Genomic DNA, 26914 nt, shown 5'->3' with positions numbered 1-26914 from the left:
CGAGTACATATCGTATACGTAAATGATTTATTACATTGAATTATAAGTCATGCATGAGGCTCAATCTGCCTTTTTGAACATAGAGTTAGGTACTACACAACAAAATACAAATGTAAATTTACTTAATTTGGGTTAAGGAACTTGTACGAAATCAAATTGGCATATACTAAGCAATATTCTCAATGATTTACCGCCAAGTGTCAAGTGATGAGTCGACGGTTAAATTAAAAACAACATCTTACAACGTCTACAATCTACATACGCTCGAGATTAAATGAATAATTAATTTATTAAGCCCGCATGTGCACGTTTCCGTGTTATGTATTTGAAACGAACGCGATAATACAATCGATGACGACGCGTCTATTACACAGTTGCGGATTACGATAGTTACATCAGCGCACGTCACCGCAGGCCGCACAGAGAAAGCGTGACGTCACTCGCAGCCGCGCATGCGAAGAAAGCAAAGTTGCGCGTGAGACTCGAACCACTCTTGCTTTCGTAGGAGGTCGCGGCGTCTGCACGATAGCGAAATGACACACTTAGTGTACCCACCGACACTGTCGCTTTTTCATCCGGTATTCAGGTCTTGATTATGAAATCGAAACTTATTGACTCATTACGTTGCCGTGTACGCAATATGTGCTTTCCTCTGTAATGAGGGTGCTTTGTTGTGCGCTCGAGATGATTCTGCACGGCGACTGATATTTTGCACGTTCGCATGCGATCACCCAGGGCAATTTGTAAAGATGTGATATTTTTGTCAAAACGTTTGATATTTTTATCGAATCACACGACTGCAATTAAACGAAGACCCACTAATCAAGAGATGATTAAGCAAAACGAGCAATAGGTCAATACTTAATCGCTTAGTCTAGAAACGGAACCTGACGTATTAAATAATGTGATATCTCCGACGCAACAAAGTTTGCAAGTTCAGCGTTTCAAATTCAATGAAAGTGAATCGAGAGTAGGTACCTTGTGTATTGTGTATCTTGTGTAGTAAATAGTTAGCGTCGACGCGTCTCTATTCTGTCCACGTGTTGATGTATGTATGCATGATATGTTTAGTGCATTAGGACAGGCTGGCTCGCGTTACTCGCCACAAGGCTGTCACAGACAGTCACTCGTTCGTGACCCGTTGACTGATTTTAAGCAAATCCAGGTCAAGATCTTTAATTTATTTCGCTTTGATATTGAATGATTCTCGAACCGCAACTATTGTGAAGTTATTTACACGCACAAATGAAAAATAAATTGTAATTGAATGAGCTAAAATTTTTAACAAGCATTGTAGGTAATGGCATTGTTGATCGATTTTTCATGTAGAGTCTCGTTGATTAAAGGATTAAAGATCAATTGTAATTATTTTGTATTTGAATTGATTTTTTTAACTTACCATGTAGGTAATTAAGGCCAACAGATTCTGTTTTTTGTAAAACTTATTAATGCAATGAATAATAAGTTTTCTGTTTATCATATTTGCACCATATTCTGTAGCAAAAAATAATTCTATTACACATGAACACTTTTAAACTTATGTTTTTTTATTGGTGAAGTTTAAAATTTCTAAAGACTTGTATGTTTTACAAAAGGATGCATTTATTGTAAACAAGATGTTTTAAGCCTAATGATGTTTTAAATAAATATTTTTTTAGTTTGTGTTGCGTTCATTTTGTTGGATCTACTCACACTGACCTTACTCAACTATCTCTTATATTTATTTATTGCAAAGAATTCATATTTATAAAAGGTGTACGTACTAATTTTGCGCAATTAGTTATTTTAACGTTTAATGTAAATTTTTTTTAGTCTCCATTCATTTTTGTGGCAAAAAATATTTTCATACAATTTGAAACTCTTGCGCATAAGTTAAGCGATACTAAGAATCGCAAAAAGTATGAAGGGTATCGTGTAAGTTTTGTAGTTTAGTATAAGTTTTGAGATCTGTAAGCGTGTGACCGCTCCGGTGTCTACGATGACGCTTCGACATGTTACGTAGAGCGAATGCTCTTTACACAAGCAATGCTGTGCGAACGTAAACATAAGCTCGTTGTTCGCGGCAACCCTGCCCTGCTGCGGCACTGTGCGCAACTGGGTCAGTGGGCCGCCCCCCGCTTCGCTTCTCGCCCGCGCGGTGGCGCAACCGCGCGAACGCGCACTAACATAGACCTGGATCGCGGGAAAGTGGGTCACCGACTCACTTTCACTTATTACATGGGCTCCTAATCGTTTTCCATTGTGCGAGCGGGCGGGGGCTCGCGGGTAGCGGCGGGGCGCGCATGCGGGAGGCGCCGGCACGCGCGCCGATGTCGCCGGCCGGCCGCCAGTCGATCGCGGGACGTCTCTTGAACGGCACGTGTGCCGCCGCGACACCAACACTTGTCGCGATCGTAAAAACGCGCGCCGTCAACAAACTGTAACAACATTTCTCGTTGCGATCGTATGCATAGAGCACGGCGCTTCGCGCCCGAACTTATCTCCATCCGATTCGTTTAGAACAAAATGTGCTGGATTTATGTGCCTCTTTCTGTAGTGCTTGAACAGGTGCAGCCCGCCAGCGGCAGATAGTGTTGCGGTCAGACCGCCAGTGAACTCAGTGACTGTGTGAACGTTGTTTCGGTTGAACGCCGTCGTAGGGATTTGTAATAAGCAGCCGCTACGTGCGGCCGAGCATGACGATGGATCAGCAGACAGGCCTCATGTCCCTCAACATGTCCCCATTCGATCTAAGTCCGGGACCAGAAGGTTCGGGCTCGGGCAGCGGACCCTCGGGAGCCTCACAGCAATACGTGCCACAGGGCGCCGCATACCAATGCACATCAGACCCGCAGCCTTTTGCCTACGCTAATCTGGATGCTTCATATCTGTTCCCAACAGGTGCCGGAGGAGAACCCGGGGCCTACTTACCCACAGCTGGTACTGTGTGTGATCAAACTGACACAAAAGATGTGATCGAAGAACTCTGTCCCGTTTGCGGGGACAAAGTGAGTGGATACCACTACGGGCTGCTCACTTGTGAATCATGCAAAGGGTTCTTCAAGAGGACCGTGCAGAACAAAAAGGTGTACACATGCGTTGCTGAACGCGCGTGTCACATTGATAAAACACAGAGGAAACGATGTCCTTTTTGCCGTTTCCAAAAATGTCTGGACGTCGGAATGAAATTAGAAGGTGAGTTGAATTTTTTTTTTTACTTTAGCTCTAGCAATTGACCTGTCTATACATCATTTCTGTCAGCAGTGCAAGTATCCTTCGCAAGAACTAATGGTATTTATGTCTGATGTCATCAATCACCAATTTGGAGAAGATGTCAGCGACGTCTTCATGAGACTTAACATGAATAAACAAAAATTGATGACTTATTCGTTGTGTGTCGAGGCAGCTCGTTTGCGACCTTCACCTACTTTTCGACACAGGTTCTGTCACTATCTACTTGAATCTTATCAAGAGTTAGATAAAAATATTCGAAAGCATGTAAAGGCGTAAAAATATAAATAGTTTCATTACCTAAATTAATTCTAAGCAAGCAAAGTAATAAGACTAAGTTGCATAAACTATCTGACTCATTACAAGCTCTGTCTTAACTTAAAGGTTGCTCAAAACAATTTGGCAATAAGTCAACGCCTGTCTAGTATTGCTAAAAGTTACCTAATAAGATCGTTGAAATAAGAACTATATTTTTTCATCGGCGTAACCACTTATTCAACTTTCATTTACTTTTATCATTGCTCGGTAAATAAGTCATGTATTATTGGGAAGGTTAATAACAACTCACTTAATATTGTTTGCCTAATCTGGACTAAAATTATTACGACAATATTACACTCATTATTAAACGGAAGTTGTCTAGGATTTAAAATCAATAATAAATAAAGAAATATAACTGTATCGTGAGTAATCTAACTCGTTTCACCAGAGCCATGTCGAGCCATTTCTGAAGTAGTTTATTGCCTAATTCGTCAGTGGTCCTAATCCACACACAAACAAAAACTCTTAAACTATGAAATGTTGGAATGACTGTCAATTGACAGTCATTCCAGAATATAAAGAAATTTCTTTATATTTTATGTAATTTCGGTCTAGCTTAATATTGGAGCACCAGATTTGCTGTAGTTTATTTGTATTTATGTGGTACAAAAGTTTGAATATTAGTCCTGCTGTGTCTTATTATTTTGATGCCTTTTACCCATGCCCATAATCTAGAAATTTCTTAACACTTGATCCGTGTTACTGTCTTCGTCTTCAAAATTTTGAAGATATTTTTCTCAATACTATTTTGTGACAATTTTTTGTACCTAAAGCATCTTTACCATTAAATATAATATGACTCTATATTACTCTCATTAGTGCAAGCATAAGTATTAAGTACACTATTCTCGTTAATATCGTTATTAAATCCTTTGTCTGACACTTAAATAGTCACACGTTCGTCATATTGCTTCATAGCAAGTAAATATCTAGAGCTATGATATTTATTCACGGTGTGTAATAATTGTTATGAGTTGGTTAAATATCAATTTGAACCATTTTTGAACTCCCTTCATGTTTAGAGCTTACGACATCGCATTGTATCGAAATACAATAAGAAATGCTTTTCCTTCAATTCTTCAACGTGACGTGCACCACTTGTTTCGAATTTCATTATTGGAATCTGGTTAGCATTATCCCCCTATTAGAAATTATTTGTCATCCAAAAATTCAATTCCAACTCGAGATCAATGTGGTATTATGACATTTTGAGTAATAAGAGTTAACCGTTAAGGTAATGTTAAGTTTGTAGCTAGGTGATCGAATGGGGCGGAGTTTGAAGCGCAGATCATTCTAAATTTAAAACGCGCACGGCCGCATAGCGCCCTGACCTACTTGCAAGCGGGGCCGCGATGCGGCGCGCGCGCTGCCTGTTGTGAGTTTATGTACGCAACATGAGGTTGCGACTGTGTGCGTGAGCCACTCGCCATTGCGCGTTTCGCCAGATGCTGGGATGTTTGCAACATCTATTACTTACATTGAAACGTGTATAATACATAATATTACACACGGCTACAAATTAATCTTCGAAAACTTGCGAGATTAAACCTTGGGTAGGATGGAACTTTAGATTTATTTTGAGTAGTTCTAGGTACAAGTTTAGTATTTATTTATTTTTTGGGAATATGTTACATCAATGTTGTTGTGGATAGTCTTTATAGTCTTTCCCTAATGCAACACCTTTAATAGGTCGATCTTTTTGCTCTACCTATCTTCAACAGGTTTATTATCCTGCAAATTCTTGACTCTTCCAATTTAAATAAGTCACTGAATCATCGACACTTAAATGTATACGATTTTGTAAAATGTAATAAATACATATATAAATTTTATTGAATCGTTAATCGCCTTTGTGGATTCATTTCTCACGCTCATGTATATAAAACAGTATCCCTTTTGACATGACGACTCATTTATTCCCTATTTATTCAGAATCGTTTTTTCATCCTGTCATATAATGGCTACATTTGAATAAGTTTGATTCCAAAATTTGGGAAACTTTCAACTATCTTCACATATTCTCCTACAATGGATCGTCTCTACATAGTAGTATATGAGCTCGGGTCTCTACTTGTTTATCAAATTCTGTAAAGATTATATATGAAAGTTTTTATTTAGTCGTGCACTACTATAGAAACATGTGTGAGATGACACAATTCTCACAAATCGGTTGCTGACCCGAATAGCGGGTGTTGCGAGAGGTTCGCACCGCCCGCTCGACCTGCAACCGAGCCTTGTGTAATGCCATTACTGACGTCGTATCCTAAACTTTATAACTACCGTTGGTTTATTATAAACGACTTTGACTCCACCAGGGATTCCCTTACAGTATTATTAATTATTTCTCATAGCCGTACCTAATACAATGCAAACATTTAATTGGTCTCACGAAAGCGGTTTCATTGAGATTTTTTTCAAATGGCAAGCTGTAAAACTGCTTTATCCACTTTCGATTTATTTAAGTGCTGCAGCGAAGGTGTCAAATGTGAATTGAAACCAATAAAAAAAAGCTTGGTTTCGAAACCGACCTGTGACATTATGACATGAACGCTAATTAAAAAACGAGAACGTTCATGAAACGAGGGTAGTTGTTATGAGCTGGGTACGCTCAAGCGACTGTATCGTGCATTTCGACACAATCGGCCGTTCAGTGGGGTGCGCTGCGCAAGCGCCATTTCACAAGACGCCTCGCTCGACCTGTCGCAATGGACTACCCAAATGTGACCTGAACACGTATCACGTTGCAGCTTCAAGACTACGCGTATTGAATTAGCTTAACATTGTCTAATTATTACTACACAATGTTTTCTATGTACTTTGAACTTTCCATATCTGTATTCGAGCGATCATATTACTGAAATATCGCAGGTGACCTTCATTAGGAAGGCTTCATAAGAACAACAATTATGATGAATTATTGACAAATTTTCGCGTTATCGATTATTAATTCTGCCATAAACTGTGTTTGATGCTCCAACTCGTAATTATAAACATTTATTAAGTACCTCTATAAGTTCCCCTACGTGACCACATAAGCGCATCGGCGGACGGAGATGGTCAAATAATGATTGTTACATGGATTGCTGAGCGTTGTGTTCACACCACCTTACGTAACGACGTTGCTACGCCACGCTTGTTTCGAGCGACAGTTAAAATGTAATCAGTATTCAGACTGATGCTCTATTCAATGTTTGACTTTATAGTTCTCAATATTTAATTACGCAATTTTATTACGCCATGAGCATTAAATAAAATATACAGTATTTGGATGAGGCTCGACTACGGTATGATCGCCGTGTTCTTGTATGAATTCAAGGGCTAATTGGAATCTGACAAGACATTTGGCTTTACCTTAAGGGGTTTTAGATAGTGAGGCGTGATACATTGAAGGAGAGGATAGATGCAAATACTAAACGTATTGAGAGTGCGCGGGGGTCAGGCGCTCGCGACAGATGTTAGATCACAATAAAAACGCGCGCGCCAGCCGACTATTTCGGCGCGCTGCCTTGACCTGAATCGAACGTTTCGACAGAGCGGCCTCGTACACCGGGCCTTTCTATTTTTTAGGTATTACCTGTCTTGTTATTACAGAAGTTGCAGGGGGCGGTTGACGCCATCTTTAAAAAAATTAGTAATTTTTGGAAGGGTTGTTTCGTCATATTATATCTGTATGTATAAAATCATACAGGTGTGACTATTTTTGTCTTCATCGTCGTATCGTATTGTCAATGTAAAACTTATGTGTTCGAGAACACATAATTTATATGAAAAATAATTTCATGGGTCTCAGACTCGAAATCGGCAATGGTCAATGATTGTTTGGGAAATCTTATTAGAAATAATAGTTTTGCGCTATTAGTCTCTAGTACCTAAGTGTTCGTTTTCTTAGATATAAGTTAAAGGTCACTACAGAATCGCTTCGGTTATCTTGTTACCACGCATTTGAAAATCTTATAAGCGACATCTTCAAATGAGTGGAGGAGATCTTGACACAGTTGTGTAGATCAGTGCGGGTGATGATTTATCTCGGTTGTCTTGTGTAACGATCACAGCAGTGCTATCTAGGCGCGATATAGCGCGCGGGCGTTCGGCGGCATTCGGTTCGCCTCGGAGTCGGTCGTGGCTAACGAGGCGAGGAGGCGGGGGGGCGCCGCCAGCCTTGACCAAGTTTCACCGACTCGTCGGTACAAGGAGCGTTCCCCACCTCTTCCCGTCCTTTCGGAACACACAATTTTTTATCTCGTTGACACGATTACTTCATTTGACGACCCTGATGCGCGCTTCAAGGTCGTATCTTCGTTTCGAATAGCTGTAATCGCTCGGAATCTCGTGATGTTGGATTGTCGCCGTCGCTAAGGTCGCCACAGTTAGATATATTGTTGCGTATCGCTAAGGTAGACCTTGACCCATCTTAGACAAGTAGGCCATATCTTAGCCGCAAATAGCTCTAGAATGCGAGGTGAACATACACTCGTTTGTAGCTATTTTTGCACACCGGCTGTTTGTCACAGAGTTGTGTGTTTTTGATTTGTAAAAATGACCTTGACCTTGATCTACTTACGTCGTGTAATAAGTGCCTGACCTCGTTTCCAACATTATCAGCTACTATCGCGTGCTCATTACAATAACGATACATTATTAAATGCATTAGAACTTAGAAAATATCCACTGCTCCCATTTAGGTTCGTACCTAAACAATGCTCAAGTTTCCAAACGGAATCATGCAACGAGGTAATTTTTTCCAACAAGAATTAAACGAAGTAGCTATTATTTTTATGCTGCTGTACCTGTCTACGAATAATTATGTATTTTTTGCTACGTATTTTAATTTTATTCTTGCCCAGGTATTTATAGATACCGAGAAGAGTGAAATGAATGTAATACTCGTATAAATATAAGTAGTGAATGGAAACCGCAAATGTGCTGGTGACATTAGTCATGATAAAGTAAATTAGTCGTGCTTCACGTAATATCCGGATAAAAAGAATAGCTTCATGGAAAATAATTGAAAGTGTTGTCGTGTGAATTGTCTAACGATAACATAAACACATATATAAAAGGAATACAAAACATTGCGATAGTGCATTGCGATCTGTAAGTACCTAGTATACTTAAAAATCGTTTTATACACAACACTAAATTTAAATAAGTGCTGTGGACCGTAATAGGGCATAGTACATCATAGCACCGTGACACAAAAGAACTCCACAGAGTCACGAAAGGTATAACATTTACTCGTGTATTATGACGCAATCTAGTTTCGCTTATTCCAATCTCTATGAATATATACACTCCAGTTTTCAACATTAAAGCCTACGCTGTCATTAAATTGGATTGAAATTATGAATGCCAAAAGAAAAATAGATCTAGGTTACTTAGAACATTTTTTAATGTTAGCGTAATAAATTTCATTTTATCTTTTAGTATTATGTCATAATTCTTTCACAGACATTATATATGCAAGTTTGAGAAGGAACTGGTTTCTCTATCATAAGTCCTAGTTAAGAAACGAGTACAACAGATAATTGTAACGTGAATTGAGGCAATAAATAAAATTTAGATTACAATGATTCAAACTGCTTTAATTGCTATTATTATATTATAATGAGGCATCTTCGGTATAAAAATCTCTCTGATGTAGAGCCTCTAAAAAATCTTAAAAAGTTGTTGAAAATTTAAATAATAATGGATGTTATTTTTTACTTTTAGCTGATAGTAAATGGTTTTTTTGTACTTAAATGGTTTTAGTTCTTTAATTAGTTTTTTAAACAGTTTCGATGAAATTCGTTTCTTTATATTGCTAGCTGTGAATTAATAATGAATAAGTGGTAGGTATATTTTTCACCATAAAAGTTAAAATAAATTATTATTCTGAAAAAAAAAACAACAATTCCAACCACGATGTGAATTCAGATTTTTTTGACTAAAATAATCGACAAAGGATTTGCTTATAGTTCAATTTCTTTTTTCTAATTTCAGTAGTTATAAAATAACATTGATATTTCGCTAATCGTTAGTCTATAAATTGTTCAGTCAAAACTATTTAACTGCTGACTAGCAACCATCTATTGATAGTATATTTTTACGTAATGATAAAAGAAGGAAAAGTCAAAAACCCGTTTAATCAAATTGTGTCAAGGGACGACCATGTAAACCAGTTTTTGTGAAATGAGAAGAGGATTCTATCGACGTACCGCATTCACGAGTTTGCTCTCTTAGTTGTTTGTTGCTGCAATGAATGGACGAATGTTTATCGAAATAGTATACCGACTTTCTTGTTCCTACAACTAAACACAACTACGAAACATGCTACCCATTAAAACCAGCAGCCAGCATGTGACAAAATACTAACTCCTAAACATACAGTCAAAATGTGATATTTAAGTTTGTAGGCAAAGTTTGAAACAGTTTTTACCGAGTTCTGCGGTTGTAGGTACATAAATTCTTTCATGAAACAGACTGCAATACGAAACTGGTGGAATTGCACACAACAACGCTCAAATCCGTTACGCTCTACGTCTCTCTTGGATCCTTTGCGGCGCCCTATAACTTTGTCCTTCTCGCACAGAGGCGCGATGGCTACAATAAAAACTGGTTGTTATTTTTAACTCGTGGGTTGGGCGACTCGGCAACTGACTGAAAGCCCCCTTCCGTTCCAGGTTCAGACTTATTTATTTACAGTTTGTAACAGTTTCGATAACTCGTCTGCGAGTTGTAATATGTCTTGACCGTCCAAAAAAGTTAGTGATTTGGAGAAGTGAAAAATCAGAACGTCGTCGATTGCATGTCGTGACTACATTTTTTTTTCTTTCCTTGACATTTATATTACTTTGACATTGTTGAATGATGTGCCTTCGATTTTAATATTCTTATGGTAATTATGGGAACTTATTATATAATGCTGAGTAGGAAAGTTTCTGCTTTGTCAAAAACGACGTTAAAGCAATTCAAAAGTAAAGCGAGAAGTCGTCAAACCTCAACAATGCAATTTTTGTCCCGACGCAAACTCGAGTGCACTGCATATCCGGGAAATGCGACGATGTCGAGGGTATTAATTTCAAACAGATGCTCGTTATATTATACATGCGTTTAGTTATGTATAGTACTAATATCTGTTCTCATTCTAGAGGCACCATTTTAGACTTTACCTCTCAAAGAATCGGAACGGACATAAATTGCTGATATCGTGAGAAGCGGCCGCTTGATATTTGGAATATTGCCAAAACAATAAAGAGCAGTAGACTGCGTGCATTACGGGGCCGCTGTCCTAATTTTCAAGAATGTTAAAACTTTATCGAATTGCAATCTAAGATTAAGACCAATGAGCGACGCCATACGGACATATAAATATTTTAGGTTGACGAAGATTCGTTTTACTAACATTCGCTATTAGGCGAAGGAATTCTTATCTGAGCGGCACTGATAAGAAATGGTACCAAATATGCGTATAATTTTATACATGGGTTTACGAATAGAGTAAACAACATGATGTTAAAATGTTGAACATTTTAAACTAAGTCTTATATTCCTTCAAATCAAATATAGTGTGCTTTGTTGATTTTCTCATGTGGTGGCAAATATGGATTAAATTCTCTAATACAGATATCAGGTCTAATGTATTGTTTTGTAATTCGCAAATCCCCTCAATCATCAATGAGTGCAATGTTATAAATCTGTTTAACGGATAACGGTTCACTTTCATGATTAAATATTTACGCTAATTTACGCTTCATTATGGAAAATCAGGGTTTGAGCTTTAGCAATAATTAGTCAATATCAAATATCAAATTTGTGGTATACAAAGCTGATGTGGTATATCATTCATTGCATTCAACTTGATCTGATGAATTTAGGTTAATATTTTGTGTCGATCGAATTATGTTATTCAGGCAAACGTAATGTATCAGTGTAGATAATAATTTCAACTGCAATAATGTTTGCTTCGTAGTTTATTTCTTACAATTCTGAATTACTTTCATGTATCTATTTCATTTTTATTAATAAATTTGTAGGTATTAACGTAGTTTTTATTAGTAGGTTATTACTATCAATCTGAATTCTGATAATGTGTTGTTTTTAAATCAAAGTCAAGTCAGACCTAGAGCAACCAGTAGATGAACACTAATTTACAACGCATCCTATTTGCACAGGATGCTTTGCTTCAAATTATCTTTCTCTTAGATACTATCAAAGGCTTTAATTAAAGCGCAAGCAGTAGTCATCTTGCACTTCTGAATATACCGACGACTTCTCTAAAAGACAGATTTTACGCTTCGTATATTAGAGAACGTAAGTTTTTAGTACTAAATGACTGCATTACAGATATTATGATGTATGGCTTTTTTCCACACAAGTATTAAGATAACTGACTTATAAAGACAGACTTGACCTATAACTTGCTAAGGTCATTCAGAATTTAATTTAATTTACTTCATCATTCCATATCAGCCTCAGTCAGTTTAAAAAGATCGTAATGAATTGTTTCTTTGTTACAGCCGTGCGAGCAGACCGCATGCGAGGTGGTCGCAACAAATTCGGTCCAATGTACAAACGCGATCGCGCCCGGAAATTACAAATGATGAGGCAGAGACAGATCGCCGTGCAGACCCTTCGTGGTTCGCTCGGAGACAGCGGGCTCGTCCTGGGATTCAGCTCACCTTACGCTTCGGTGCCCGTGAAACAGGAGATTCAAATACCACAAGTGTCGTCGCTGACGTCATCACCAGAGTCATCCCCCGGGCCGGCGCTGCTGGCAACCCAGCCACAGCCCCCACAGCCGCCGCCGCCGCCCTCGCACGACAAATGGGAAACCCACTCGCCGCACTCGGCTTCGCCGGACGCTTTCGCCTTCGACACCCAAGCCACTGCAGCCGCGACTCCATCCAGCACCGCCGAAGCCACGAGCACAGAAACTCTCCGGGTCTCGCCCATGATCCGGGAATTCGTACAGACCATCGACGACCGAGAATGGCAGAACTCCCTTTTCGGCCTTCTGCAGAGCCAAACCTACAACCAGTGCGAAGTGGATCTCTTCGAGTTAATGTGCAAAGTTCTCGACCAAAATCTGTTCTCCCAAGTCGACTGGGCGAGAAACACCGTGTTCTTTAAGTATTTAAAGGTGAATTTCCAGATAAGTATAAGAATCCCATCCCGAATCCCGTCAACCCCCTCCTGGTGTACACCTATCTTTGCGATTGTTGTGATGCTTTTGCGAATTGTTTTGTTTCGCCATGCGAAGGATGTTTCTTATGATTTGTGTGTAAAGGAAGGGATCCGGCCGTGTAAATAGAAGCGCGTGTGACGCATAGAGCGGTGCGGTGCCGTTCGCAATCGATACCCCTCCGCCCGCCGCGCCTCACCAACTGGGTCAAGTTCCCACGACAAGCATGCCGCCAATCGTTGCCGTCGCGTTACGATTCCACATTAGCGTCCCTAATTACATTACTCGCTGCCATTACATAATAATAATATTTTAACAATTCATTTCCGAGTGGCTCGCGACTCATCACTAAATGCAGTAGTTTCCGGCCATGCTTAAGCATTTATATTTCAAAGAGTCTAACAACGTTCATGAATACAAATGATTGTGCGTCCAGTGATCAATTATGCGTGTACCGGAGTTCAATCAATCAGGAGAAGCCAACGGAGGAGCGAGCAAAGCGGTAGCGGTCGCGTTCCGTGGTCGCCGTACGCTTACGCAAGACCCGTAGCCGGTCACGTGGCCGCGCGACGTTGCCGCACCGACCCTCATCTCCTCTCGCTCCCACAGATGGCCTCAACTCCGCAACTAGCAATTTTCATTTGTACTAAATGACGCGGCTTGTTTACGACCCATTCTCAGAATTAGGACGACGGCGTACGTACATGAATCTCGCCTGCGTTTACACATGTTTACGGAAATGAGCTATGTTCTTTAATCTTTACACGCGAGCAGTCGCACAAGCATTAGAAATGACCGCCCGTGCCGTAGATCTTTCTAACGGGCTGTGTGAGCACGTAAATAAAAGGACGAGCGAAGCATGGAGCGCGCGAGATCGATGTTGATGACCTATGCTTTCTCCAGACGGATGTGATGTAACGGTATGGAGTGCGGTGCGGCAACGTTGCACTTTCGTCGGCGCACTTGACACAGTGCCCGTGGCCGACTTGCCGCGAGAAAGCACTTTTTACTGCGCGCGTAACCACTGGTAACCGAGACGTAACTAGTTATGCGGCCTTTCGTTGCTTTCTCTTACGTAACGTTTAACGAGTCACGATTAGTTTAGACGCATACCGCAATGAGTTCGAACACGCAATGACGTTTTTATCACGTCAATGTTCAATGTACACATGGACTTTGTATGGGATACCTACGAAACCAATTGACTATTTAATGGGTTCCCTCAATTTATTTATACAGTCTGATAAGCTAGTTAAAAAATACATTTGAATATTTGCTTCCTTTTTTATGTTCAATTAAAATACGGCATACAATTTATTGCTGAAAAGTATAGGGTGGTGCAATTTGGCTCTTTCGCCTTTCTATTTCATTATAGCCCATTCGTTAAAGACATTAGCCAAGCCTTAGTTTCAAAACCGCTTATGATAACGTTGAGCCTGGCAAATTTAACGCTCTACAAAATTGTTACAATATAATGCTTTAGATAGGTATTTCATAATTGCGTATGGCCATTTAAAGCCTCGACTATAGAGAAAAAAAAAATCTAAATCCGCTTAAATAAATAATTCATTAAAATCCAAGTTTTCCATCAAATAATAATATTTCAAAAACGTCTTTCGTTACAAAAAATTTGGACGTAACTAAACAAAAACGTTTGTTCAATATCTTATGTAATAGATCGCGATTCATAAAGTTATGTATAGAGGCTGACAAAGCCGTATTCTATTAAATTGACGTGTTTGTATGGTATCTGGCACTTTACTCGTCGCCGCGACTTTGACCCAGATCATGAGCCGAGTACGGACTACGGACATCTCAAGCCAAGATAGCTGACCTAAGAGAATGCTAGCTAACTATGCTAGCTCAAACATTCAATGGCAATTAGTTTCGTATCAGAAGCGGCATGCAAAAGTGTTGATATTTCATTTCTTCACTCATGAACGTGATGTTTTTAGGGTTCCGTAGCCAAAATGGCAAAAACGGAACCCTTATAGTTTCGTCATGTCCGTCTGTCCGTCTGTCCGTCTGTCACAGCCGATTTACTCGGAAACTATAAGTACTACAGTGATGAAATTTGATGGGAATATGTGTTGTATGAACCGCTACAAAAATATGACACTAAATAGTAAAAAAAAGAATTGGGGGTGGGGCCCCCCATACATGTAACTGAGGGATGAAATTTTTTTTTTCGATGTACATACCCGTGTGGGGTATCAATGGAAAGGTCTTTTAAAATGATATAAAGTTTTCTAAAAAACATTTTTCTTAAAGTGAACGGTTTTTGAGATATCAGCTCTCAAAGTCGTAAAAAGTATGTCCCCCCCCCTCTATTTTTATAACTACGGGGTATAAAATTCTAAAAAAAATAGAGGTGATGCATGCTAATTAACTCTTTCAACGATTTTTGGTTTGATCAAAGTATCTCTTATAGTTTTTGAGATAGGTTGATTTAACTGTAATTTATTATATTTGCTGCTACGGAACCCTTTGTGCGCGAGCCCGACTCGCACTTGGCCGGTTTTTTATTCATAACTTCTTCGTCGAAGTTAGGCAATAAATGTTTTTGAAAAAATATTTGCCAGTTTTACCTAAGCAGTTGGTGACAATTTTAAAATTTTAACAGAATCCATGTTTAGGTATCGAACGCAACGTTTTTGGAACACCGGATCTTGATGACCCGATCTTAATAGACATTGAGTAAGCGCTGCGGTGGTGCAATAAGTTTGAGCTCTAAAATTCAGTTATGTCGTTTCGTAAACGGCAAATTTACTCGTTCGTACAGCCCTGTACACTAATGCAACTAGACAAAATGTAGGTCAGAGCTGAGCCGTGAGCCGCTCGCGTCTGTCATTCGGTTCAAGATAACATACAAATCGCTACATTTAATGTAGCTAATTCACAGCGCATTCAGGGAAACAGGGATTTACGATGAGCAATGTAACTTTACTAAGTCACACGCGGTACTATGAACATGGGTAGTCGAAATAGCAAAGAATACGGCGGCCGTGTCTGACTCGTCTGCTCGCGAATGTATATAACCGCCGTATTCCTGTCAACTCTTCGCCCAAATGTGCGTGCATTTGTCGAAGGTAGGCCGCATACAGCAACGCTGAATGTTCTCCCCAGGTCGACGACCAAATGAAGCTCTTGCAGCACTCGTGGTCCGACATGCTCGTGCTGGACCACCTGCATCAGCGGATGCACAACGGGCTCCCGGATGAGACGACCCTGCACAACGGCCAGAAGTTCGACCTGCTCTGTCTGGGCCTCCTCGGCGTGCCTTCGCTCGCCGAACACTTCAACGAGCTCCAGAACAAACTCGCAGAACTCAAATTCGACGTACCTGACTACATCTGTGTCAAATTCTTGCTACTACTTAACCCTGGTTAGTATTTTATTCCTCCTTCCGACTTTTGTTATTCTGTTTTACACGCCTGGCCCTATGCGAATTGATTGTATTTTTATTTTGTTTATTTTTTTTCTTTGTGTGTGCATATTTTAAGTGGACAGGTTATTGATGTAGTACTTGTTTGAAGAGTATTCTTGGGGTTTCAGACGTGAGGGGTATCGTAAACGTGAAATGCGTGCGCGACGGCTACCAGACGGTACAGGCTGCGCTCTTGGATTACACGCTGACCTGCTATCCTACGATACAGGTAAACATTTTTCTAGTTCTCTATTTTACAGGTCCTTAAACGATCATTGGTAATCCATTGCCTTCGGTGAAAAGGCCATGCAACATTGGAGAACCGATTCAACTTCATTATACCGACGAGCTGCTCGGGGGGCTGGATCGGGAGTATTGTTTAGAACGACGAACGACGTACAAAAATAACCTAAATCTCTATGATGAAGTGAGAAAAAATGCATCTTTGTAATAGTTTATACTATGTTCATCTAAAAATAACATCTGGTTATACATTTTATTCTAGCTGCTCTATAACGTTTTTCTTATATAGGAATAATCAACTTCTTGATTCAAAACGTCCGCACTAATCGAAATACGTCTATCTTACTTGGCCAATTGATTGCAAAGATCAAATCAAACATTCTACGATGATACGCAATATCTCGAGAGAAAAATCTGAGACAGTCGTAACAAAATATCTTTATATACTTTAGCTTCAAATTGCTGAAGGAAAAATTTTAAATTTTATGTTGCATTATAATAATTGCATAACCGCACGATTAGCTTACACATAATGAAGGTAGAGTTAACAATTGTTTACGAATTCAAAAATTATGTATAGCCACAATACAATTGCTATTATAATAATATAATAATACGCACAACATGCATACATAATTATTTATTGAGTTAATATCGATACCGCTCCTATCACTAAACTGATTTGTTATGTAGTGTTACACAATACAAAGCTTTCAAATTGTATTTTATTTACGTTTAAATTGAACGGAGAATTTGAAATTAAAACTGTAATCCGAAAAATGGGTCACTGAGAACGAGAGAGAGTATTCAGCGGGCGAGTTTATATAGACGTTTTGTCTTTTGCGAAAATACCACAAATATAGTATACATTAAAGTTTTTGTGTCAATTCGTCGCATAAATTGTATAGACCTAACGAGTTCAACGTCATTATGCATTTACAAATCATATTCTATTCATTGCCAGCAACAATGTTAGATAAAGACAGACACATGAATGTTATCCCGTGGAATGTATTAACATAGTCGCATTCGTATAAATAACTAAAGTTCTTTATTGTCTCATCCAGTAAAATTACATTAAAATAGCGGAAAGATAGCCCCAGTTTAACAGGATAGTTTTCTGTGGCATACATTAGAGATGGCGTGTTAAAAAATCGATATGTTTCCGGAACAAAGCAAAACATATATTGGGATAGAATATTAACATAATGCGCTCTGGAATTCCCAGTTAGCTGAGCGGAACGAAACATAAATAGGTACGAAACATTTCTTGAGGTTTCATAAACACTTCAACTAAGAAACTTACACTTCTAAACCTTGCACTTGAAAAATATAGAGCGCGAAAGTTTTCAACGCTGTATTTCCTTTGTATGCATTTCTTTTACACGGCGGATAACATTTTTCAAAGTATTAACTTTTAACTTTAAAAGGTCTGATATTTCTGATATCATAACATTAATTATTGAAGTTTCATAAACACTTCAACTAAGAAGTTTGCACATTTATACATTTTATTTGAAAATATGGATCGATAATTTTCAATGCCTTATTTCTATTGTATGCATTTCTTTAGATTGTGGATAAAATGAATTCAAGGTATGCCGTTGTTACAAAATCTGATATCCTTGAAAACATCACAATAACATCTCAGTCGTTTTGTAGAGCGATATGCGTTTAAATTTCGCAATATTATTTTAGATTTAAATGAACTGAAAAGCATCAAACTCAATCTTCAACATTTATAAATTCAACTAGATTTAGTTTAGAAGTGATTTTAAATCGTCAAAATACAAAAAAAAAAAACAGTATTACCACCGGTTCGGAAAGCAGTTTATATAAATTTGGCAAATAGCTACTAGAAATCAACATTTTTTCCAGGATAAATTTGGCAATATAGTTAATAGGAAACACGATTTATTCCAGGATAAATTTGGAAAATTGGTAATGGTGGTGCCTGAGATCCACGCGCTCGCGGCCCGGGGGGAGGAGCACCTCTATCAGCGGCACTGCGCCGGGCAGGCCCCCACACAGACGCTGCTCATGGAGATGCTGCACGCTAAACGCAAGTGAGTTGCCGTTCTGGAAGGTTCCCGAACGTTCTGGAATGTTCGGGAACGTTCTGCAGGGTTAAGTTACGCTTGAACGAGTTCTGAAGACAATCGGTGTACACATTGGTTTAGTTAAATTAGTTGAAGGGACAGAATTGGTAGTGTAGCTTGTCTCTATGGAGGAGCGACCCTCATTGTAATAACTTTTGACGAACAGTGACACAAAGGCGAATCGGTATGACCTACTTTTATAGAATTTCTATTTGGAAATTTAGAATTTTGATAAAGCAAAGGGAAATAAAATAATAAATGCAAAGTTTCGTTCTCATTGTGGTCTCAATATAGTTTCGCGATAATGACGTCATACAGTTACGATACTCGTTAATTAAATTGTTAGGCGATAACCTACTTTACATTACAGTAATTTTTGTCGAACAGTGAGAACTTTCAACTGAAAGTATTTTATGTATAAAACTCGTAAATATATATTTATATCTGCGTCCTATGTCAAAACATCCTGTATTTGATATACCAATAATTTGATGAAATATAAAAATAATTGGTAATATGATTAATTATTTAGTTAAAAGGAAATTGTGGGAGTAAAAGCAGCTTATATATTCAGTAAGATTCGTTGAACTTCTATACTTTATCATATTATGTACAAAAGAAATCTCAATTTTGTTCTCATCTTGATGGAAAATTTTGGTACGAATCGGCCAATTATTGTTAATTAAAAACACGTGATCTGAGATAGAAAATAAATTTTCTGTTACATGTCTTCATTTAATGGATCTTGGAAATAAAGTAAAATATTATAGTGTTTATAATTCCAGTTTCCACGTCAAAACAATTACCTCCCTAATATCAAACTATAGCAAACTATTGTCTGAACATGTATATTATGTATATTGATTTAATATAACCAATGCCAAAGACCTTTACAGAACTATTATGAATTATATTATGTATATCATCATCTTTAAAAGTAACAATGTTAGGTCAAATTAATTTAAAAGATTCCAACTACATCCCAATACAACGTATTCATTCACAAGTGATATATAAATATATTTATCGAAACATAAAAATTAAAAACATCAGACATACTAACATCAATACACACATAGACTATCTACACAACATTTGAATATAAACACAAAATAGAGACATTACAATTTAAATAAGTCATATTTATTTGGTGGATAGTATTTAAAAAATTGAAGGTATACAAACTCAAACTCAAATATAATGTAGTACTAGCGGTCCGCCCCGGCTTCGCTCATGGTACATATTTCGCAATAAAAGGTAGCCTATGTCCTTTCTCGGGTATCAAAATATCTCCATACCAAATTTCATGCAAATTGGTTCAGTAGTTTAGGCGTGATTGAGTAACAGACAGACAGACAGAGTTACTTTCGCATTTATAATATTAGTATGGATGAGTTATGCAGTAATGTGTCTCTTTCTAGGCCAAATGGAGGCGAGATGGTAAACCGGAGTGCTGAGCACACATCAACTTTAGACCGATTGTACGTTACTTGTTATTATTATATTATTATTTATTATATTCATATCTCACTCATTATAAGACCACACGCTATAGAGTTGCCAGTGTTCTTACTTGTTTACAATTCACTTAATTAATGGATATTCGTTAATTAGACAATTTACAGTACCTTGAAGGGATTAAAAACCTATTTCAAACACAACCCACACAATGAAAATAATTACAATGTTTAACGAAATTTTAACCAATTTTCTGAAGCACCATTGTTGTTTAAATTCTGTTTGAATAATAATCCGATTATAAAATGAACGTGAATTTAATAAATAATATAAGTACATATTATAAATGAATAAATTTGCCAAATTCACGTTTAAGTATATAATAGATGACCTAACGCATACGATTCGTATAACAAAAACATAAATGAAATTTTTTACATACATATTGAACATGTAAACTCATTTATATTATGTCTCCGATAAATATTCTTTGAGTGCGCTGGCAACTTTATTATTTTCATTCGCTTTAAAAACCACAATATTGGATGTAACCAATCTATACATAATGGTTTTGCATTTCACAAACATCGCTTTCATTAAAATATTAATTAAATCATACGAGATGAGATGTTATTCATATTTCTGCAAATACAATTGAGTAAAATTCATTATCATTCGAAATTCATATTTCATCGCTGACCACATAAAACATGCACCGAGGAACAAAAAATATATTTTTTATCGTAAATATAAACAATGATTTCATATTCGTGAAATGCAAGGTCTATTTTCAGACTCATTATTCTGTGTATGTACTTATATTGTGATATTTAAGGACATTAATCATTGGCTCTTATCTCTTTTTTCTATTTTTATATTATTATTTCGTGGATTTATGTAGTTATATATCTTGTATACGCACATTATTCTTATACACTTCATTTACGACAACATGAAAAGATAATTTATAATCGGGTCATTGAATTTAAATGGGGCATTTAATGTTTTACATTTGACAAAAATGGGTTAATATATAATACGAATGAGCATATAATACACTCACTTTACACGTGGTATTTATCAATTAAATAAAGAGCCTTTCATACAAATGTAGCACAACATAAACAAATACAGCGGTGTATTTTAATAAAAATGTCTACTCTTGCAAGTTTCAATAGTCGCCGTTGATTCTTTAAATGGGTCAGTTGGGATTAAAGCGAAGAATACGATAAAATAGATTTATAGAACGCGCTGATAAAGTGCGATCCGAGGCGCCCTCAATGATGTATCTTCAAACGCTCTATTTGCATAAGATTTGTGATGGAAAATTATTTGTTGCAATTCTTACATGACGAAAGCGGGTTACGGTAGTCATGGTTACTGTAGGCACTCGGCACGAATAAAACACAATAGATGTTACCTAATCTATCAGTTTAACATGATATACGATAATATAATAACGATAGATGTGCCAATTGTGTACTATATTTAAGTTGCTGACTTGAACTGATTTCATTTACAATAAAGCGAGCACGTTCACAAGACTTTTTGCTTGCAGCGCTCTTTGTTCTGATGCGGTAATATAGCGAGAATATAAATAACAATAGAACATCGCAATTCTAAATTGTCGATATCCAAATATAGTACGATAGAAATAAAGTTTAAAATGGCCCAAATCGTGCGGCCTTGATCCATCGACCCAACAATAGCGTGAAGCCTTAAAAATAAGATTGCGGTCATGTACGGTTTTAGTTGGCCGTTGAAATGGATATTTATGGCCAAATATAATGAGAGTTTGTGTTGGGAGATTTGCGGGATTTCTATGCTATGAATTATGGCACTACAATATACCATTTTGATTCTTGTGGGACAGTGTGACGTCACCTCTGTATGAGGATGCAATTGACATTTGATTCTCATGACTCTGTCTGTGTCAGGTGCGGTTTCCTGCCAAACGACACGATTGAGCCGCATTCTCCTATATAGTAAGCATTCAATACCTCCGAGACTGCACCACTTTTGCACCGTATTTAATACAGCACCACCACTAAGGCACTAACTACCTCGTACATATTAACGATTGTAGCAATGCGGCTCAAACGTACGACACTGCACCTAACAGATACGCTTGACAATAATTCGCACCTCTAGGCCATCAATACATCTAATATCGGTGAGGGAGTCACTCGACCAGGTTCTAACCATCATTCACATAGCACAGCCCTAATACAATCCCTGTTTATTATTGTTGGAGAGCTGAAAGCCATGTTCTGTTCGCAGATCTTGAAACACCAGTGACGGGGAGCAACAGATCGTGCACGTGATCGAGACTCCCCCATCCAGCGAGATAGCTACTACAAAATATTACTTATTGTTAATCTAGATTTAGTTGGTAACTTATATTGGTAACTTGGTGTGTGATTAAGCATATAAGTTATTGCCGAGCGCCGGCGACGCCGCGCGCGCCTAGTCCCATACAGTAATACAAATTATTTATCTGCCTAATCTCTGTAACATATGCAAATATTTAACGATCCGTTTCGCGTAGCTACGGTTTATTTATTGTGCAGTTTATATATCGTCGTATCAAAATTGTGTAAGTACCGATTTTATATTAGCTCGTCTTAATTCCGGTGCGTAGTGAAGGGAAAATATTACTATACATATTTTAGGAAAACGTCTGTGATTTTTATCGAAGAAAATTGATGAACCATTTTAATGTTAGTTGTGTGATGTATAAATGTTAGTGTTAATAACGCTTTACCTAACTACGTGCGAGCCCGCATACCTTCACCTTATTACTTACTATACATTACGATAATATTATAAATACACGTTTAATTCGTCTTCTTAAGTAACGCACTATGGAGCATATTGTGAGCGGTCACGTGACTAGGTGAAGTATGAATTGTTAAAGTAGTTATTTGGCTGAATATATTTCAGATTTTATTAAGAGTTGATATTTTAAAATAAAAATCTCTATGTATTATCACTATAAAATACTAATAAGGACTAATTAATAAATGATCGCATTGAGGTCGCGTTTAAAGTTTACATTTGTTCAATCGATGTTTTAAATCTAATCTAAATGTTGTATAAAATTTAATAAATTATATATATAATTTATCGGCCGTACCAGTACAAATGAGTATATAATTATAATCTTTGTAAATATTATAAAATAGCACATAACAGTGATTTACGCTACTTCTATTGTAATTATGTAAAATATTTCTGAACATACGTGCAAAAGCCTTAAAAATCATAGATTTTTAAATAAAAGATGGGTACTAGCGTCAAATGGCCTGCGGCCGAGGAGACAATGTATTTTTATACAGCATATTGTTCTTTATTAACATATATAATATGTTAACTGAAAGTACATTATTTCGTATTTTTCTAACATATAGTGTAATGTAATCGAAAATTATGATCAACTTGTAAAGTGGAAAAGGATTATTGTATTTAATTATAAATAAACCGTTATCATTGTGTTATATATATCTATATTATATCTCCTATGTACATATGTACGTTGCAAATTTAATTTGAAAACGTTTTATTTTTGTAATAGTTCGTCGGATAAGATGTGGACGGTCTCGGCCTGCCTTCGCGAACGAGTACAGGGAGCGGCAGGCCTGGCCCCGAAACGATAAGATTTTAGTTAATGTGATCGACGGTTTGTGTTAGAGTCGTTATAAACTTTAGTTTACCCTATAATTATTGCACCAAGTGCGCATCTACGGTAGACCGCATCAACGAAAAGTACATATTAGGTGTTATCGATTAATATTATTTTCATTATTTTTTCTCGGGGCTCTCACCTAAGCTTTTATATTTATATATATAGAGAGGTTATGGTACCGTGTTTGTCTATATACCGTCCAGTCAACTGAAATTTATTAGTCAAAAACGTGTTTAGAAATTCCGGTCACTTACGGATTCATTTGTATTATTTGTTGACAATCATCGGTACATCGGGTTCGGCTTTACACGGTTATTGGAATTTGGATCAAATCATTCGTCAAAATCAATTATTGAAAGTTCCTTGAGATTTTGTCGGTACGTTTTTATCAATAGTTACGTATGAATTTTTATCGGTATCGTTTTTGGAAATATTTGAATTAAATCTAAATATTACATTGCACTTTAATTTCCCTTATACATGTGTATATTATTTTTTACAAAAATTTGTATAATTATTTGAAATATACAAATGAACGGAATCAATAGATGTCGGTGCGACGCACAGAAGCGAAACCCCATTGTATATATATCGGAACTCTTGGAGCTGTGGTATAGCGAGCGCAGGCGACCGTTACCGCTGGAGTGGCATGTTGCGAGTCATTTAGTTTCAGTTAACGCTTAGAGGTTTGTTCGAGAGAACACAGCTTCTTAAACGCTTTATCGAAGGCAAAGCTGATCTGTGATGGTATGACGTAGTTAGGTACTTTGAAGGCTGTGGGTCTGTCCAAACTTTGGCGAACACGTTATTTCCTGTCCACTACGAGTTTACCCTTTGGAGTATAGTATGTTACGCGTCTCGCGCGAGGAACCCGAGCCGACCCCGCTCGGGCCACTCTTCCTACTTCGTTATATTAGTTTTGTGCTCCGCGCACGCGTTACCATTTCTACAGTATTTTTAATTATACACTAATGCTTTATATCACTTTTTCGTAGGACGCATTCGAATAACGACCGATTCTCTTATACCTAATTGACTACTAATTAATTATTGTCTATGTAAATCCTATATACAATTTATATTAAATAACAACTTGGATGTTTATAGATAAAATATTTAAATGTATCGCAGTATTTAAATGTATAGATGTATAAATATAACTTTATGTATATATTTCAAAGCAGATTTATAAATACTATTTTAATTAGTCGTACGTATTGAATATTACGTGGATACCCCTCGTCATCTACAGACCGGAGTCGTGTGCCATTAGCTAAGCCCGTACACGGTACAGGGTCCGCGAGTGCGTTTCCGAGCCACCGGCCTTCGGCCCGCCGGCCTGCCGGTCCCCGGCCCGTCGGTCCCCGGCCCGCCGGCCCGCTTGTGGTTTGCGTTCGCTCGCAACGAGAGTAGACAATAACAGCTATTTGGGTGCCAGTGTTCATTCTAACTTTAATTAGACGATCCGAACGCCACTTTATTTTACCCGCTTTACTATACTTGGATTACCTATGATTTTAATATTTAATCGATCGATATAGATTATAAATAGTTTATGCTTGTAATGTTAAACTACTATGTACGCGTAAGTTAGGTTGTAATATACGGCGTATGTTGTAACTAGTGTTTTTGTAAGTAATATCTATATTTATGAATTATAATAAGTGTTTTATAACGTCGAGCGGCACGAAGAGTGTTTCTCGGTACATGTACATTTCGTTTCGGTGGTGAGGAATACGGATGCATACCAAATAGGCGTTGGTAACTCGCGGTGTGATGCGGTCGGTCGGAGGGCGGCCGTTTGTTCGCTCAGATTCGTTCGCTGGCGCCGGCCCTCACCGGGCACATTATCTGTACGAGATCTCTTCACTCTCTGGGTGTGATTATCCACATTCGAGTTTGTACATTCTCTATATCATATATTCATATGCAATGAAGGCAAGCCCGGGGCCGCCGAGGAGAACCCGTGCACGCAATGCGCTCGGTGCGGGACCGAGGACGCAGTCGGTCACCATCACACTTGCACGGGACGGTAAACAATTGGGCGACGAGTTATCGATGGCTGAGTGGTCGTACGCGTCAGACACATTCCAAAATAACACTAATCATAACATAATAACGCGCGTCAACAAACGCGTTACAATTTGTAAGTTAACCACTTTGTTGTTCATTAACGATAAGTTAGTTTTAATCTCAGTCGATGTTGTTTACTTTAGTTTGTGTATAGTATTTTCGATTAAGTTAATGTGAGGACGACGTGAATTTGAGCGAATCGACAGGCCTAAGCCTGGGTTCACCCTAGCTGTAAATTTATGAACCTAAGTGATTTTTTTCTGTTGCACCTTAATTTGTTTCGCGAGCCGTGTTAGTTATATAATAATATCATCATTGTACATATAGATAGGGCGAGGTACACAAAATTCAATTAATGTTATTAAATTTAATAAAGGCGCTAACAGAAGACCACTGTGACATTGTCGCATTCGCTGTTTATAAATAACCGATACGATAGACACATAATTAGGTACTTCTGTTCGTCGTAACTCGTAAGTGTTAACTGTTGTGGACCTTAGTCCCTCGATGTTCTCTAATTGGTTACTGTACGGCCTCCGTGAGTCGACCCGACCCTCACGTCGAGAGGAACACACCCCTCGCATCTCGGTCCCCGGACCGCTATAATTGTAAAATAAGTACACCATCTAAGCCCTGCCTGTAAGGCGCATTGTAAGGCTGCTCCTTTGTTAACTGAACGTTTAGATGTAATGTACAAACGTCTATCCACTCTATACATCACTTCAGACATCACGCCTTGACACCCTTCGCAACGCCGTCGCGTCCATCGTCACTCGCAATGGCTGATCATTTATTGTATATACTAAGGTAATCCGCGTCGAGTTATACATATCGGTAAAGTTGTGAACGGTTCAGTTAAAAGATGAGCAACCGCGATCTAGTAGCCGCAGTTGTACCGTGTCATTACCTCACATATTAACGTCTTTTTGTACATTTTAAAATAGTTATTGTTATCGCTAAATCTTTATTGTCTTCATTGTGTTTCGAGGTGTTAAGTTGGAAACTGCAAACACGAGATCTATTTTTAGATGTCCACTTAGATAGATATATGTGGCGGTGTAAAGATGTCGCCCGCATTCAGTGTATTTATTTTCATGGTGTTTAATAAATATTGTGAGACGCACGACGCGTCGGCGGCGGAGGACAGCGCCCGTCGTCGCCCGTTATTGTAGAAATAAATAATATTTTCGTTTAAATTGGCTTTTTCTTTTGTGTTGATATCTGCATCGAATTATTAG

The 26914-nt window shown here is 37.9% G+C and overlaps 1 protein-coding gene across 4 annotated transcripts; it reads left to right on the top strand.

The window, feature by feature from the left end:
- The first annotated feature begins 2337 nt into the window (after positions 1-2337).
- On the top strand, positions 2338-26872 carry LOC123705446 (nuclear hormone receptor FTZ-F1). Of its 4 annotated transcripts, XM_045654213.1 has the most exons (8): positions 2338-3174; positions 12027-12649; positions 15818-16076; positions 16247-16347; positions 18285-18427; positions 19882-19941; positions 21856-21903; positions 22199-26872. In XM_045654213.1, coding segments are annotated over exons 1-8 (1734 nt in total). In that variant the 5' UTR covers positions 2338-2675; the 3' UTR covers positions 22200-26872. The 4 variants fall into 4 exon arrangements, with proteins under 4 accessions (XP_045510169.1, XP_045510171.1, XP_045510170.1 ...); XM_045654215.1 differs by lacking the exon at positions 19882-19941; XM_045654214.1 differs by lacking the exon at positions 21856-21903.
- The last annotated feature ends 42 nt before the right edge of the window (positions 26873-26914 follow it).

The sequence above is a fragment of the Colias croceus genome, chromosome Z (genome assembly GCF_905220415.1).
Source record: "Colias croceus chromosome Z, ilColCroc2.1".
Classification (NCBI taxonomy): domain Eukaryota; kingdom Metazoa; phylum Arthropoda; class Insecta; order Lepidoptera; family Pieridae; genus Colias; species Colias croceus.
Note: the sequence above shows the minus strand (reverse complement) of the source record. Positions and strands in the feature narration are given on the sequence as shown.

Excerpts from the sequence above, each read along its gene's own strand:
- LOC123705446 (XM_045654213.1), top strand. The coding sequence starts at position 2,676 with ATGACGATGGATCAGCAGACAGGCCTCATGTCCCTCAACATGTCCCCA. Across the intron at positions 12,650-15,817 it reads TGTTCTTTAAGTATTTAAAG|GTCGACGACCAAATGAAGCT; the intron begins GTGAATTTCCAG and ends TGTTCTCCCCAG. Across the intron at positions 18,428-19,881 it reads ATGCTGCACGCTAAACGCAA|GCCAAATGGAGGCGAGATGG; the intron begins GTGAGTTGCCGT and ends GTCTCTTTCTAG.